The 17,046-nt window shown below is 44.1% G+C and overlaps 1 protein-coding gene across 1 annotated transcript; it reads left to right on the forward strand.

Moving 5' to 3' along the window:
- The first annotated feature begins 9,483 nt into the window (after positions 1-9,483).
- On the forward strand, positions 9,484-16,515 carry LOC136141175 (zinc finger protein 211-like). The gene is made up of 2 exons (XM_065899342.1): positions 9,484-9,517; positions 14,858-16,515. Exons 1-2 carry the CDS (start codon positions 9,484-9,486, stop codon positions 16,513-16,515), a joined length of 1,692 nt encoding a protein of 563 aa, XP_065755414.1.
- The last annotated feature ends 531 nt before the right edge of the window (positions 16,516-17,046 follow it).

Consider the following 17,046-nt stretch of genomic DNA (forward strand, 5'->3'; position numbering starts at 1 on the left):
CCTCTACACCCTGCACCCGTCCACTGTCTTCTCTCCTGCCCCTCTGAGCAGGGCCTCCACTTGCTGTGTCCTGACCATGAACTACCCACATCTGACATCTGCATCACTACCAGGGTCTCCAGCTTCATTTTCACCAGTACACATCTCCCGGAAACACCGTCCTGCTTGGGAAGTTCTCCACAGGGACAGCAGCACTAAGCCAGGCACTCTGGACTGGTCATTGGTGTTACCCCAGATTTGACATGGGTTCTACCGCCATGTGCAGTGATTCGTTTCCAAGGTCCTGTCCATCTTTACATACCCACCTCAGGATGTCCCTGTTGCCCTGTTATGTGGTTGACCCGCTCACTGTTCTGGGCAGTGTGATGGAAACAGAAGGACTAAGAATGTCCAGCGTGGCCCTACGTGACCTGGTCTCCAAGCATCCTCTTCCTAAGCCCTTGATCCATTGCCTCACTGTTCCTCCCATCCCTCCAGAAAAAGTGTTAACTCACCAAAATGGTGATTGTTAATTAGCAAGAACTTGCCGTCCTTGCCTTGGGACCCACAGTTGATCAACCTACCTTAAAAGCTATGACTGAATGCATGCTGACCCCTCCCATGAAGACTTAAAAACTCATGTACAGGGCTTCCCTGGTGGCACAGTGGTTGAGAGTCCGCCTGCCGATGCAGGGGACATGGGTTCATGCCCCGGTCCGGGAGGATCCCACATGCTGAGGAGAGGCTGGGTCCGTGATCCATGGCTGCTGAGCCTGCGCGTCTGGAGCCTGTGCTGCGCAACGGGAGAGGCCACAACAGTGAGAGGCCTACGTACCGCAAAACGAACAAACAAAAAATGTATAAAAAGATTATGATTTTAGGGGCTTCCTTGGTGGTGCATTGCTTAAGAATCTGCCTGCCAATGCAGGGGACATGGGTTAGAGTCCTGGGACGGGAATTTCCTACATGTCACGGTGTAACTAAGCCCGCATGCCACAACTACTGAAGCCCGCGTGCCTAGAACCCATGCTCCGCAACAAAGAGAAGCAACCACAATGAGAATCGCATGCACTACAACGAAGAGTAGCCCCCAGTCGTGCAACTAGAGAAAGCCCGTGCACAGTAACGAAGACCCAATGTAGCTATAAACAAACATAAATAAATAAATGTATTTTTTAAATTGTGATTTTAATTGCATTTATTTCAGGTTTTAGTTTTTTAACCCTATCACACAGCATGCATGATCTTAGTTCTGACCAGGAAAGTAACCCATGTGCCCTGCTGTGGAAGCCTGGAGTCCTCACCACTGGACTGCCAGGGAATTCCCTTTGTTAGGATTGTTGATGTTGAATTTTGTTTTTCATGTGTCTGTTTTTTACCTGTGTGTCCTGACTGGTTAAATTTCTATTCCTATCTTTTGCCTACTTTTATTTTGTGAGATATGGCTATTTTCTCTTTTTTTGACAAAAGAGAGCAGGTAAACAACAAAGATATCTGTTAGATTTCACTCATTCATCAATAATGTGAGTGATTTCTTTTCTGAATGTAATTGTAATTTGGAATAGTGAAAGAATATGTTCTCAACTTCTACTCAATTTTATACTATGCATAATGTAATGGCCACATACATTATACAGGTTTAGGAATAATCTGCATTATTAATATATGCTACCTTAGTGTTAAGTCCAGACATTGAATTACACAATAAATTAATCTCTGGTTTGTAGTGTTTGCTGGTTTCCGTGTATATATATTCCAACCATAATCAAGGTCAAATTGCCAACATAATTTCACTGAACATTCATTTGGGAGGCATTGCCAGTAGTCCGCTATTGTATTCTTTTTCCACCATTACAGGTATAGTAGCTGCAATTTTAAGAATGTAGCTAATAAACCATAGTAGAATTATAATAAAGTGATAGGTTTTGCATCTTTCTTTTGAAAATCATTTACTGGATGAATAGTTGACTTAAATTTTGCCTATTTAAAATGTAAATTTTGACATACTTGTGTACAACCCTCCAACCACTTTCCTCCTGCCATTGTTAATTCATCCTCAACATTAAAATGACTGATGCAAGAGCATATTCTACTTTTGTAATAGCTATTTTCAAATGTATATATAAATGGAATGACTGTGTTTGCCCCTTCCTGTATCTTACATCATTTATCGTGTTTATGCACATTTTTTTGTGTTTCATGATTTACTTAATAGTTTTTAACGTTTATAATCCTAGGTATCATGTCTTTGAATACATAATTTCTTAGAATGCATTTCTAAAATAAGAGAGCCCTGGGACTACCCTGGTGGCACAGTGGTTAAGAATCCACCTGGGCTTCCCTGGTGGCACAGTGGTTGAGAGTCCACCTGCCAATGCAGGGGACACACGTTCGTGCCCTGGTCCGGGAAGATTCCACATGCCGTGGAGCGGCTGGGCCCGTGAGCCATGGCCGCTGAGCCTGCGCGTCCGGAGCCTGTGCTCCGCAACAGGAGAGGCCACAACAGTGAGAGGTCCGCGTACCGAAACAAAACAAAACAAAACAAAACAAAACAAAAATGCCTGCCAAGGACTTCCCTGTTGGTGTAGTGGTTAAGAGTCCACCTGCCAATGCAGGGAACACGGGTTCAAGCCCTGGTCTGGGAACATCCCACATGCCGCGGAGCAACTAATCCTGTGTGCCACAACTACTGAGCCTGCGCTCTAGAGCCCATGAGCCACAACTACTGGAGCCCGTGCGCCTAGAGCCCATGCTCCACAACAAGAGAAGCTACCGCAATGAGAAACCTGCGCACCTCAATGAAGAGAAACCACTACAGTGAGAAGCCTGCACACCTCAATGAAGAATTGCCCCCACTTGCCGCAACTAGAGAAAGCCCATGCACAGTAACGAAGACCCAACACAGCCAAAAATAAATAAATAAAATAAATAAATTAAATAACAAACAAACTGAGGCTGGAACTTCCCTGGTGGTCCAGTGGTTAAGACTCCAATGCAGGGTGCACTGGTTCGATCTCTGGTCAGGGGACTAAGATCCTACATGCTGTGTGGCAAGGCCAAAAAGAAAAAAAAAAAAGAAAAACAAACTGAGACCATGAGACCACCTTACACTCATTAGGATGGCTAATATGTGATATATATATTTGTTGTGAAAAATGTAAGTTTTTAATCTAATGTGTTTTTTAATTGAGCATTTATTTTTAAAAAAACTGTAGAATTGCTGATGTTGTACATCTGGTTAGACCTCATAATGGCCTTGTCAGTATACTTTGGACAAAATTAGAATTTTGGACTGGATTTATAATATATATCAGTACCAACCATTACATACGTTTATTGTTTCTCCTCACACCATATGTCTCCTCTATTTCTGCATTCCAAACATGGTGGATATCTTCAGATCTCTGATAACTCTGTGAAGTTATGTGTGGGGCTCTAGAGGTGTTTTTCGTCTACCTGGAACTCCTGGATCTGAATATGCCTTAAAAATTTGTTTTTAAAGTAACCATATAAGATACAAGTACATAAAGACACAAACTTTTATGTCTAAATTTCCTGTTTCTTTCCATAGTACTTATTTAATGAAAACTTTCTGAAGAGTTGCTACTAGGTAGTATAGTATAAGTAGATTAAGTAAATTCTGTATAACTAGAGAAAATTTTCATTTTCTGCATATTCTATTAACTCTAGAAATGCAAGAATTTATCTGTTCTTATTCAGCAATATATCCCAATTAATGAATGAAAATTGAAAGCCCCTTAGCCAATCACCTTTTCATTGTATTATTATTTGTACCTGACCATCACCTAAGTTAAAAAAGAAAATTAGGGACTTCCCTGTTGGTGCAGTGATTAAGAATCTGCTTGCCAATGCAGGGGACACGGGTTCCAGCCCTGGTCCAGGAAGATCCCACGTGCTGCGGAGCAATTAAGCCCATGCGCCACAACTACTGATCCTGTGCTCTAGAACCCATGAGCCACAACTACTGAGCCTGCGTACCACAACTACTGAGTCCCATGCGTCTAGAGCCTGTTTTCTGCAACAAGAGAAGCCACCACAATGAGAAGCCCAAGCACCACAATGAAGAGTAGCCACCACTGGCCACAACTAGAGAAAGCCTGTGCACAGCAACGAAGACCCAATGCAGAGAAAAATAAATAATAAATAAAAAATAAATAAATTTAAAACAAATTGAGGTCCAGAGCTCTCACGTGGCTGAACTAGGAAGGAGTAGATCCCAAAATTTCCCTTAAAAAAATTGTTTCACTGCAGAAATAAGAAGACAAATGTTTAACAATATTAGGAAAATAATTTTTTGGGAGCAGAAATCATAGAAAAATCACTGCTGATGAGAACAAAGGGGCTGAAAGCTGGGAAATCCGGAGCTAGTAGCAGAGATGTTTCCATCAGCCACTGGTCTGGATTTACAATTACAGTAACACAAAGACTCAAAATGGAAGAGAGACAGTAAAAAGAGATGAAGAAACTCACCAGGATAAGGATGGTGCATGTGGCTTTGGCCACGTGGGGAGGTCTGGGGTAAAGTCTGTTGCTGTGGATGTATTGGGCTCGCTGCTTGTATCTGTGCAGGACAAATATCATGCACCCACTAGTCCAGATCTTGAAGCCCAAATAACATCCAGGGGATAAAATATAAATGCATGTAATAAGCCGAGATTTCTGTCTGACGTGGCTGAGAAACCGTATGTAAAAATTTTTTTCACACATTTGTGCTGTTTCTAGGACCAATCACATTCATAGGAATATAGACATTTACCAACAGCTGAAGGAACCAGAAAAGGAAAGTAAAGAAGCCAATGCATTTGGGGAGATTGAATTCTGAAGTCTATTCACCAAGAGGTTCTGGGGCAAAACTTAATGGCCAGGAAGCCACTCAGAAGGCAGGTAGTGCCGAGAGAAACCCCCGTGGCCACTCTGTAAATACAAGACAAATGTACACCCAAGATCATAGAGGAAGTGTTTCAATTCAAAAGCTGTCATTGTCTGTGGGATCCCTCTGGAGCTAAGAGCCAAGTTGTTGGGGAGGCTAATAAAATAGTCTTGTTCAGGCTTCAGAGACAACAATAGGCTTTTGACTAAACAAAGATTCTGAAAGAGCTACACATCAAGCTGCTAGACTACATGCAGGTCAGCAGAAACGGTGTTAGTCAGCCTTGGGATCCAACAGATAAAGAAGGGAGTAAGTCACAAAGCTTCCTGGGACTTGGGAATCTGGCCAGTTACTGGAATTCAGCGAACATTCTGAGACTTACAACTAAAGTATCAAAATATTTGCGTTAATAGAGCTGCGTACTTGCACGCAAGCTGATGACTATCAGCTTGCGGTTTGGCGTTAAAAGCAGGACTCCTTTGGGCAGCACTCTGAAGTCCCACCCGTGGGGTGGACTCACCACCCGGGACCTTCCCAACTGGGACTCCAGACTGCTGTTCAAGGGAATTCCTAGCTGCCACTTGGATCTGGAAGTAGGTGTCGGCCCAATTCGGTGATGTATGCTCTGTTATATACTCTGTTAATATTATTGCTCTCCCTCTAATGATTGTATATTGAAATTTATATACTCTGTTAATATTCTTATTGATTTCTCTCTAATGATTGTATATTGAAGTTAAGTTAAATCACTTTCTATTAAAGATTTGATTGAAGCTGTTTATTCGTGTGAGACAAGTGGTTATTTTGCCAGCGAATCCAACGAACCTTAAAACTGAAAGCAGGGGCCTTCCCTGGTGGCGCAGTGGTTGAGAGTCCGCCTGCCGATGCAGGGGACACAGGTTCGTGCCCCAGTCTGGGAAGATCCCATATGCCGCGGAGCGGCTGGACCAGTGAGCCATGACCGCTGAGCCTGCGCATCCGGAGCCTGTGCTCCACAACAGGAGAGGCCACAGCAGTGAGAGGCCAGCGTACAGCCAAAAAAAAAAAAAACTGAAAGCAGGCTTTTGGCAAAACCGTTGTTGGCCAAGATCAGTTTGTTGTCAGTCTGATCAGTGGGTCTCAACTTGTAACTGGTGAGCAAGGTGAAGTTATGAAGACAAAGGCAGGAGAAGTTTTCTAGGACCCCAGCTCCAGCGTGAGTGAGGAACATAATCCCTACTTCCAAGTTGGCATGCCCATCACTTTAATATCTAGGAGATATTGATTTTAATTTGAGACAAAGAAATGGTAGAAAGATAAACATAAATGTATTACCTACTTCTACTCAGCTGTATCTTCTGCTCAGCTGTATCAGATAAATGGGCACTGAGTAATCTGGAGAAAGTAAATCTTGCCTAATATACAGGTACTTCTAAGCTCAGCCAGTTACTCAATTGTTTTTGATAGTTATATTTTTTCCAAAAAACAGAAAAATCTATCTTGGGTTAGGAATCCACCAATATTGATAATTTTGTAAAGTCTATATTAAGAAAATTGTGCGTTGCACACGAAACTGCTCTGTTTTCAGTGGAACCTCTGGGTAGCCTCTGTACATCAGATCAAACCATTTTCAGTAATAGATAAAAATGTGGAAATACAAAGTGAAATATTATCTAAAGATTAGCACATTCACTAGCTGGGGCCAGGATAAGTAGGTACGCATTGACTGATTAGGCCTTATGATTAAGAGGGAAGGTCAGGGAATTCCCTGGCGGTCCAATGGTTAGGACTCCACCCTTTCCCTGCTGTGAGCCTGGGTTTGATCTCTGGTTGGGGAACTTGTAAGGTCGGATCTTAACAAACGGCACCGTGAAACAGAGGAAAGCTTCAAGTGAGCTTTATTAGGGAGCGCTCCTGGGCGAGGTTCACTGGTCTGAGAGAAAGGAGCCAGAGAAGTCGCGCCCGGGCGAGAGTTTGGACAAAATTTATAGGGGAAGAAGGGGAAGGGGTGTGGTGAATCCGGGAGGGCGCAGGGTAGTCCTTATTTGTTGGTCTCTTCGGGTATCGTGGCAATATCTGGTGCCGGTTGCATCAGTCTTGGGACCGTTAGTCCCGCCCCTAGAAAGGCGGGAAGGCTGGGCCGGTTGGAAAGTCCCCAGGTCAGTTCCTGGAACTGGGTGGGTGGGAGCTCCAGGTCAATTCCGAGAACTGGGTGTGTGGAACGTTCCGGGCTGATGCAACCTGTGAGTCTGATTGCGTTCCCCTGCCTCGGGCCAGTTGGCCTTACAGAACTAAGATCCCAAAAGCCACACAGTGCGGCCAAAATAAATAAATAAAATAACAATAGTAAGGGAAGTTCATTCACGTGAATAAGGTGTAGGTGAATCAGACTGGTGGAGCAAGGAAAGTACAAAAAGCAAGAGAACAGCTATCGTGGGTGACCTGATCATCAGTTTTTGTCACTGAATTGGGCACAATCACTAACTATGCAGTCAGAAGAATCTTTTCTAGGGGGACGAGAAGCAGTGCTCTCCCTCTTGCCGAGCAGGCCTGTCCAAAATCTCCTCTCCATATTCCCAGTCAGCGTTCTGTCTGACTTTTTTCTGGTCCCTGAACAAAGCCCACAAAATCACTTTAACTCTTCAGGCTGTACGTATATCAGGAGCAATAGGATAATGTTTAGTCTTTGTTCCTGTTACCAGTGGGTTTAAACGTGGGGTGGTTTAAAGGATTCCGAGATAATGCACTCCCCGACCCCATGGGTCCTCCGCCCCATTAATAAGGCTGGAGCCCCCGCCCCCAGCCCTAGAGGTCATTTCCTAGTGCTCCTCCTGGTGCTTCTTGGCTTTGTCTCAAGTGGGGCTTCCAAGTGGGGCTTCCCGGTGTGGGGCTTCCTTCCTTGAGACTTTTGCACTACATTACCCAGAAGAATTTGTGCTAAGGGGCAGCGACTTTCATCCAATGAAAATCGAGCAAGGGGACATTTCCGGGAGGGCGAACCTCCTGGAGAGGGACTTCCGGTTTCTTCGTGGCTGCCATTTTAATTACGGTGAAGTCTCTGTAGATGGTCAGGGACTTATGTGTGCGGTGTTAGGAGCGAGGTGACAGGCTAAGAGGCGCAAGAGTAGGCTCTGTGCGCACTGAACCGGGGCGGTTTTGAGGGTCGGGGACAGACCCTTGCAGTGTCCGTGCAGAGTGGGACCCGGTCGGTCGACTGTCGCCACTCCTTTCCGTCCAGAAGTTCCGATGGCGGCGTCTGCGCTGAGGGACCAGGCTCAGGTAAACGCTGTGCGTTCCGGGTCCTCTCCGGCCTGTCTCCCCACCCAGATACGAACGGCCCGCGTGGGAGGCGGCTGTTCACGTCACTTTATCCCAGGCCCAGGGTCTAGGACAGAGAGGCCTCCAGGGGTCTTTTCCCTTTTTCTGCCTGCGTGAGACTTGGAGATGCAACTGAAGCAGGAACATTCCGGGAACCTGCAGTCCATCTTGTTTCTGCAAGGAAGAAAGTTTGAGGCCAGGCTGCATCTGGAGTGGTAGATGAGAGGTTATACCTTTCTTCTCCGAGAGGAAAGCCCTCCGAGAAGGGCTCCGAGAGCCCTCGGAGCGGTGGAGAGTTTTGAACACAGGAAGGACACCATCTGAATTAGGCCTTTAAAAATACTACAGAGCCTGTTCGGTGGAAGCACAGACTGTAGGGGGTGATGAGATTATTGAGGCAGAGGGAAGTTGTGACTTTTCTAAAGTCACAACTTGTAAGAGGTAGCACCGGGGACCGAGGCACGGAGGAGAGGTTTGCCAGTCATCCTGATGTTACCTGGCTCTGGTACCTGACAGAGGTCCAGTTGTGAGAAGGACAGAGATGCCCTTGGGAAAAAGAGAAAGTCAGAGCCTAGCTCAGAGCATAGGGGTGGGTGTGAGGGCTTTACCCAGCATGCATACAAGTGCATGAGCCTCTGGAACACAGCCATGGTCTCTTTCCTCCATAGTTTGCCTTTTCTTACATGTTCCCAGGCTGCAGAAACACTTGGAGCAAGTGGAGGTTGTCCCAGTCCCTCGCTTGTTCTCACCCCCCACACACACATTCTCTGTATTTGAGGTGTATTGGGGCTCTTCACCTGCCATTCTCCCAGCTCTTTGGTTTGGGGACCCTGGAGAACCCCATGCTCAGTTTCCTGAGTGAAGGCCGGGTTCTATGGAGGGGTTTCCCATTTCCCAACACCAATGGAAGGAGGCGTGGAAGGTTACTCATGAATCCAATACCAGTATGTGGAAGTGCTGTGAGGTGAGGCTGAGCTGGTTTAAGTAAGTGCAGGTCTCCTTTTTTCTGGTGGAAATAAAAAGGGAAGGGCAAGAGTTAGACTTGAAATGACTGCCTATGTATTCTGGAGGAAAAGGGAGGTGCAGATCAAAGGAAGATGGTTTTCTTCCCCCGGTCTCAAGAAGCTCCATCTGATTGGGTAGTAGGGGAAATGTGTAGGAAGATGGATTGTGGGTTTTCAGGAGTGAGACTGTTCATGGTTTTATTTGTCCCTGTTTACCAGGGCAGTGTGACCTTTGAGGATGTGGCCGTGTACTTCTCCTGGGAGGAATGGTGTCTTCTTGATGAGGTTCAGATACACCTGTACCTTGATGTCATGCTGGAGAACTTTGCACTTGTATGCATGCTGGGTAAGGTCCTCACACCCACCCCTATCCTCTGAGCTAGGCTCTGCCTTTCTTCTCTTCCCCAAGGGCAGCTCTGTCCTTCTCACATCTGGAACACAGGCACTGCTTTCTTCTTCAATTGCTTGGTTATGTGCTGTGGTTACTATGGCTAGGCAGAGTGTATCCCTATTCCTTAGTGCTGGGACACCTGTAGCTCCAAAGTTTTGCAGGTGAGGATTTAGGTTCAGTAGTCTTGCACTCAGTCTGATAGATCCCTCCTTGCTCGCCCTCTCTGCCCAGGCGATTGTCAAAATCCATGGTACCCAAGTTTTGCTCCATTCCTCTCCATGACATTTTTTTGTGCCTTACTTCACAACAGACCGTTGTCACTGACACGGTCGTTACTAAAACAGACCATGAGCTGTTTCTGTAAGACCTTTTTCCAAGGTTCCGATTTCTGTTTATCAACACTGGCATCTGTTAAGCATTCCGGTCAGCAATGAATGAAATTCCTGTTGCTCCACACCCTTATAGCATTTGGTGTTGTGAATGTTTGGATTTTGGCCCTTCTTACAGGTATGTAATAGTGTGTACTTTTCAGTTTAATTTGCATTTCCTTGCATCTTTGTATATGCTAAATTGTCATCTGTATATCTTATTATTATTTTTTTTGGCTACGTTGGGTCTTCATTGCTGCACGTGGGCTTTTTCTAGTTGCGGTGAACAGGGTCTACTCTTCATTGTGGTGCGCGGGTTTCTCATTGCAGTGGCTTCTCTTGTTGCAGAGCATGGCCTCTAGGCACGCAGGCTTCAGTAGTTGTGGCACGTGGGCTTCAGTAGTTGTGGCTCGCAGGCTCTAGAGTGCAGGCTCAGTAGTTGTGGCACACGGACTTAGTTGCTCCGTGGCATGTGGGATTTCCACGGACCAGGGCTTCAACCTGTGTCCCTGTATTGGCAGGAGGATTCTTAACCACTGCGCCACCAGGGAAGTCCTGTATATCTTCTTTTAATGAGGTGTTTGTTAAGGTGCTTTGCTTATTTGGTATTTGGGTTTTTGTTTTCTTACTAAGTTTTAAGAGTATTTTTGTATTTAACATTTAGGTCTGTGATCCATTTTGAGTTAATTTTTTGTGAAGGTTTGTGTCTAGAATTCATTTCTTGGCATGTGATGTTCGGTTGTTCCAGTACTATTTATTCGAAAGACTTAACTTTTCTCCATTGTATTGCGCTTGTTCATCTGTCAAAGGTCAGTTGAGTGTATTTCTGTGGGTCTATTTCTGGGTTTTCAATACTGTTCATTGAACAGTTTCTCTGTCTTTTCAGCAATATCACACTGGCTTGATTACTTTACATACTAAGTCTTAAAGTTGAGTAGTGTCAGTGTGCCAGCTTTGTTCTTCTTAAGTTTTGTGTTGGCTATTCTCGGACTTTTGCCCTTTTGTATAAATTTTAGGATGAAAGTATTTATGTCCACAAAATAACTTGCTGGTATTTTGATTTGGGTTGCATTGAATCTATTGATGAAGTTGGGAAGAACGGACATCTTGACGATACTGGGTTTTCCTGTTTATGAACGTGAAATAGCTTTCCATTTATTTAGTTCTTTGATTTCTTTATTAGAATGTTTGATCGTTTGTTTGTTTTTTGGCTACTCTCTGAGACCTGAGGGATTTTAGTTCCCCTACTAGGGATCGAACTCAGGCCCATGGCAGTGAAAGCATGCAGTCCTAACCAGTGGACCACCGTGGAATTCATGATTTCTCTATCTAAGTTTTATAGTTTCTCTCATGTATATCTTGTACATGTTTTGGTAGATCTGTAACTCAATATTTCTTTCTATTGCTCTCTTTTTTTTTTTTTTTGAGAGGGTGGTAATTTACATGGTATTGTGTTTTTAATTTCAAATTCACTTGTTCATTGATGGTATATAGGACATAATTGACTTTTGTATATTAAGCTTATGTCCTGCAAGCTTGCTATAATTGCTTCTTAGTTCCAGGAATTTTTTTTTACTCTATTTTTTGGGTGTTTTATATAGCTGATCATGTCATGTGAGAATGAAGACAGTTTTATTCCTTCCTTCCTGATCAGTATGCCATTTATATAACCTCATCTCATTGCCTTTGTTTTGACTTCCACTGTAAAGTTGAAAGGGAGTTGTAAAAGGGAACATCCTTGCCTTCTTCGTCTTAGTGGGAGAGTTCTAGTTTTTCTCTAGTAAGTATGATAGTAGCTATAGGGTTTTATTTAGTTTATCAAGTTTAAGTATTTTTTCAATTTTTAGGTTATATCATATGCAGATTTTGAATATGAGTGGCTGTTGGATTTTGTCAGATCCTTTTTCTGCATCTATTGATGAGATCATGAGTTGGTTTTTAACCTGTTGATGACATGGATTATATTAATTGATTTTTTAATGTTAAGTCAGCATTGTATAACGTGGATCATTCTCAGTTGGTCATGGTGTATAATCCATCCTTCCTTCCTTCCTTCCTTCCTTCCTTCCTTCCTTCCTTCCTTCCTTCCTTCCTTCCCTCCCTCCCTCCCTCCCTACCTCCCTCCTTCCCTTCCTGCATTGCTGCGCACAGGCTTTCTCTAGTTGCGGTGATTGAGGGGCTACTCTTCACTGTGGCATGCGGGCTTCTCATTGCAATTGCTTCTCTTATTGTAGAGCATGGGTTCTAGGTGCGTGGGCTCAGTAGTTGTGTCTTTCAGGCTCAGTCATTGTGGCTCACGGGCTTAGTTGCTCTGCAGCATGTGGGATCTTCCCAAACCAGGGCTCCAAACCCTGTCCGCTGCATTGGCAGGCGGATTCTTAACCAGTGTGCCACCAGGGAAGCCCTCCTTTTTCACTTTGATATTAGTAATTTGTGTCCTCTCTTGTTTTTGTGACTAGGCTGACTAGCATGTTTTTGATTTTATTGGGCATTTTAAAGAACCAGCTTTTTTTTGACTTTGTTGATTTTTCTCTACTGATTTTTAAAATTATTTCTTCTTTTTTTCTTTTGTATTTCATTTCCCCTAGTTTCCTAAGATAGAGGCACAGATGACTGATTATAGGTTTTTCATCTTATCTAATATATTCTTTCAGTGCTACCGATTGCCATATAAACACTGCTTTCACTGCATCGGCATTTTTTTTTAAGTTTATTTTTCGGTGCGTTGGATCTTCGTTGCTGTGTGGGCTTTGTCTAGTTGCAGTGAGTGGGGGCTACTCTTCGTTGTGGTGCACAGGCTTCTTATTGTGGTGGCTTCTCTTGTTGCAGAGCGTGGGCTCTAGGGGTGCGGACTTCAGTAGTTGCAGTGTGTGGGCTCTAGAGCACAAGCTTAGTAGTTGTGGCACATGGGCTTAGTTGCTCTGCAGCATGTGGGATGTTCCCAGACCAGGGCTTGAACCCGTGTCCCCTGCATTGGCAGGCAGATTCTTAACTGCCACCAAGGAAGTCCCCATCTGCATGTTTTCACAACTGCTGTGTTTCTTTCTTTCAAAATACTTAAAAATTTATCTTAATATTTATGCTTTGACCCATGTTTTATTTGGAAATGTATTATTGAATTTATCAGTGTTGTGCAATTTTATAGCTATCCTTTTGTTACTGGTTGCCGGTGTAATTCCACTTTGTTCTGAGAACTGATCTTGTATGTTTTCTATTCTTTTAAATTTGTTAAGGTGTGTTTTCTGGCCCAAGGTGTAGTCCATCTTGTGAATGTTCTATGTCAGCTTGAGAAGAATATTCTCCTGTTTTTGAATGGAGTAGCCTAGTAATCTGTAGGTGACTGTTACATCCAGTTGACTGATGATGGTGATCCTCAGTTTACCAGCATCCTTATAGATTTTTTTCTTTTCTGGATCTGTTCATTTCTTAGAGAGGTTTGTTGAATGAAGTCTCCAAGTGTTATAGCAGATTCATCTATTTTTTACTTGTAGGTCTGTTTTGCCTCATATTTTCACATTGTGTTGTTAGACGCAGACATGTTAAAGATTGTTGTGTATTCTGGAGTATTGACCCCTTTACCATTGTGTCATTCTCATTATCCCTGATGACTTTGCTTATGCAAAATCTGCTGTGATCTCAGTATAGTTACTACCACTTTTCTTTTTTTTCTTTTGATTTGTGTGGACCTCTTTTTCTATATTGACGTACTTTTAATTTATATGCATCTTTTTTTTAAGCATCTTTTCAAAAATTTTTTGTGGTATGTGGGCCTCTGACTGCCGTGGCCTCTCCCACTGCGGAGCATAGGCTCCGGATGTGCAGGCTTAGTGGACACGGCCCACGGGCCCAGCAGCTCTGCTGCATGCAGGATCCTCCTGGACCGGGGCACGAACCTGCGTTCCCTGCATCGGCAGGTGGACTCTCAACCACTGCGCCACCAGGGAAAACCTTTAAGCATCTTCTTAAAAAAATTTTAAATTTTGGTTATGCTGGGTCTTAGTCGAGGGTCGCAGGCTCCATAGTGGTGGCTCACTTGCTCCATTAGTTGTGGCATGTGTGCTCCTTAGTTGCGGCACGTATGCTCCTTAATTGTGGCTGGTGGGGTCCTTAGTTGCAGCTCAGAGGCTCCTTCGTTGTGGTGTGCAAACTCTTAGTTGCGGCATGCATGTAGGATCTAATTCCCAGACCAGGGATCAAACCTGCGTCCCCTGCATTAGAAGGTGGATTCTTTTTTTTTTTTTTTTGGGGGGGGGTGGGGTACACAGCCCTCTCACTGTTGTGGCCTCTCCAGTTGCAGAGCACAGGCTCCGGACGCACAGGCTCAGCAGCCATGGCTCACGGGCCTAGCTGCTCTGCGGCACGTGGGATCTTCCCAGACCAGGGCACAAATCTGTGTCCCCTGCATCGGCAGGTGGACTCTCAACCACTGCGCCACCAGGGAAGCCACCTACTTCCCATTTTTATTCTGACTCCAGCCTGGGATAATTTCCCTACCACCTCTCTAACCCATTTATCTTATGTGGTCTTCACATTGTTTTCCCCTTAGTACTTACTGGTATTGTTTATGTCCTCAACCATGTATATATCCTTTAATATTTCTTGAACACCAGCTACCAGTTGCAGTCAGATTTTCTGGGGCCTGGAAATACACTTCTGCATAGTATGATAGGTCACCAGTAGATGTGGTCCTGGTAAAAGCCATTGACAGAGGAGTGAATTGTCGAACTTGCCTTTTGCCTTGGGCCACATCCAGTCCCTGTGTCTTGTACTTGGTGAGAGCACCTTCTTTCCCAATTTGACCCCAACTCCATTTCCTGAACACAATCCTGTGGACTGCTTCCTTCATGTGTCAGATATACAGTTGTGATGGTGTCACTCACACCCAATAACATGAGCAAGAACTTCACCATCATTTCTTTGTTTTCAGGTTCTTGGCACTGGGTCGAGGATGAAGAGACACCTTCTGAACAGAGCGTATCTGCAGAAGGAGTGTCACAGATCAGGACTTCCAGCGCAGGTTCATCTCCTGAGAAGACCCAGCCCTGTAAGATGTGCCTCCCAGTCTTGAAAGACATTTTGCACTTGGCTGAAGAGCAAGGAACAAATAGGGGGCAGAAAGCATACACATGTGGGGCATGTGGGAAACAGTTCTATTTCACTGCAAACCTTCAAGAGCACCACAAGCAGCACATTAGAGAGAAACCCTTCAGCTATGATATGGGGAGACCCGCATTTTTCAAAAGCTGCACAATCCATGCAACAGGGAATCTCTCTACCTACATGGAGATTGGGAACAACTATGTGGCCAAAATTGGACTTCAGAAAGAGGTCACTAATACCAGGAAGAAACTGAACAACAGTAAGGAGTGTGAAGCTGTTTTTGACAGTGGAAAATGTCATCACAGCTGTGGAGAAGGCAACAAATTCTCCAGCCACACAGAAATACTTGTTCAGTCTGAGACAGTCCTCACTTGTGAAAGGTTTTGTGAATGCAGCAACTGTGGGAAAGCCTGCACCCAAAGAAGTAACCATAGTCAGCACCAGAAAGTTCACACTGGAGAAAGGCCTTATGAATGCAGCCAATGTGGAAAATTTTTTACCCACAAATCTAGCTTCCTTACACATCAGAGAGTTCACAGTGGGGAAAGGCCTTATGAGTGCAGTGAATGTGGAAAATCTTTTACTACTAGGTCTGGCCTCTATTATCATCTGCGAGTTCACACTGGAGAAAGGCCTTATGAGTGCAATGAATGTGGGAAATCTTTTAGTAATAGGTCAATCCTTTGTAATCATCAGAGAGTTCACAGTGGAGAAAAGCCTTTTGAGTGCAGTGAATGTGGGAAATTCTTTAGCCGAAATGGACACCTCAGTGCCCATAAGAAAGTTCATACTGGAGAAAAGCCTTATGAATGCAATAAATGTGGAAAATTTTTTACTGCTAAGACGAGCCTTCATTACCATCAGCGAATTCACAGTGGAGAAAAGCCTTATGAGTGTAGTCAATGTGGGAAATCTTTTACTACTAGCTCTGGTTTCTATTATCATCAGAGAGTTCACAGTGGAGAAAGGCCTTATGAGTGCAGTGAATGTGGGAAATCTTTTACTAGTAGTTCTGGTCTTTATTATCATCAGAGAGTTCACAGTGGAGAAAGACCTTATGAGTGCAGTGAATGTGGGAAATCTTTTACTACTAGTTCTGCTCTCTATTATCATCAGAGAGTTCACAGTGGAGAAAGGCCTTATGAGTGCAATGAATGTGGGAAGTGTTTTACTGGTAGCTCGAGCCTTAATCGTCATCAGAGAGTTCACAGTGGAGAAAGGCCTTATGAGTGCATTGCATGTGGGAAATGTTTTAGTATTATATCTGATCTTTATGTTCATCAGAGAATTCACACAGGAGAAAGGCCTTATAAGTGCAATGAATGTGGGAAATGTTTTACTGATACGTCAAGTCTTCGTCGTCATCAGAGAGTTCACACTGGAGAAAGGCCTTATGAGTGCACTGAATGTGGGAAATCCTTTAGCCGAAGACAGCTCCTCCATATCCATAGGAAAATCCACACTAGAGAAAAGCCTTGTGAGTGAAAGGAATGTGATAAATCTTATTGAAAGGTGCCACTTCATTAAACATCAGTTCACACTGGTAAAAGGGCCTTATGAATATAGCAAATATAGATGGGACTAATGTTCAAGGAGTTTGAGATTGTAACAGGGTGGGAAGAACCCCTGCAGTTACTGTGCAGCAAATGTACCCTTTCTTGGGACAAACTGAGGCACAGAGAGAATGTATCATCTGTTGTGAACAGCGATCTGTATTCAATGTCAGGTTGCCTGGTTCAGGACATAGGGAATCTGGTCACTTCAGTCCTTTTCTCCCCCTTCCCCCGTTGAGGACACAAAGACACGTTGTCCATCCGGACACTTTGCCCCCCACCCCAGGAGCCCTGCTGATACCATAGCCCCATGCTGATGAATAGGGCTGTCTTTCTCTGCGAAACAACATTGATGGCTTTCTTGGAAATGACTCCCATTCATCTACCCAACCAAACCAGTGCTTATAGTGTTTTTTTTTTTTGCTTATAGTGTTTTTATTCACATTTGTAAAGGAAGACATGT

The sequence above is a fragment of the Phocoena phocoena genome, chromosome 20, assembly GCF_963924675.1.
Source record: "Phocoena phocoena chromosome 20, mPhoPho1.1, whole genome shotgun sequence".
Taxonomy (NCBI): domain Eukaryota; kingdom Metazoa; phylum Chordata; class Mammalia; order Artiodactyla; family Phocoenidae; genus Phocoena; species Phocoena phocoena.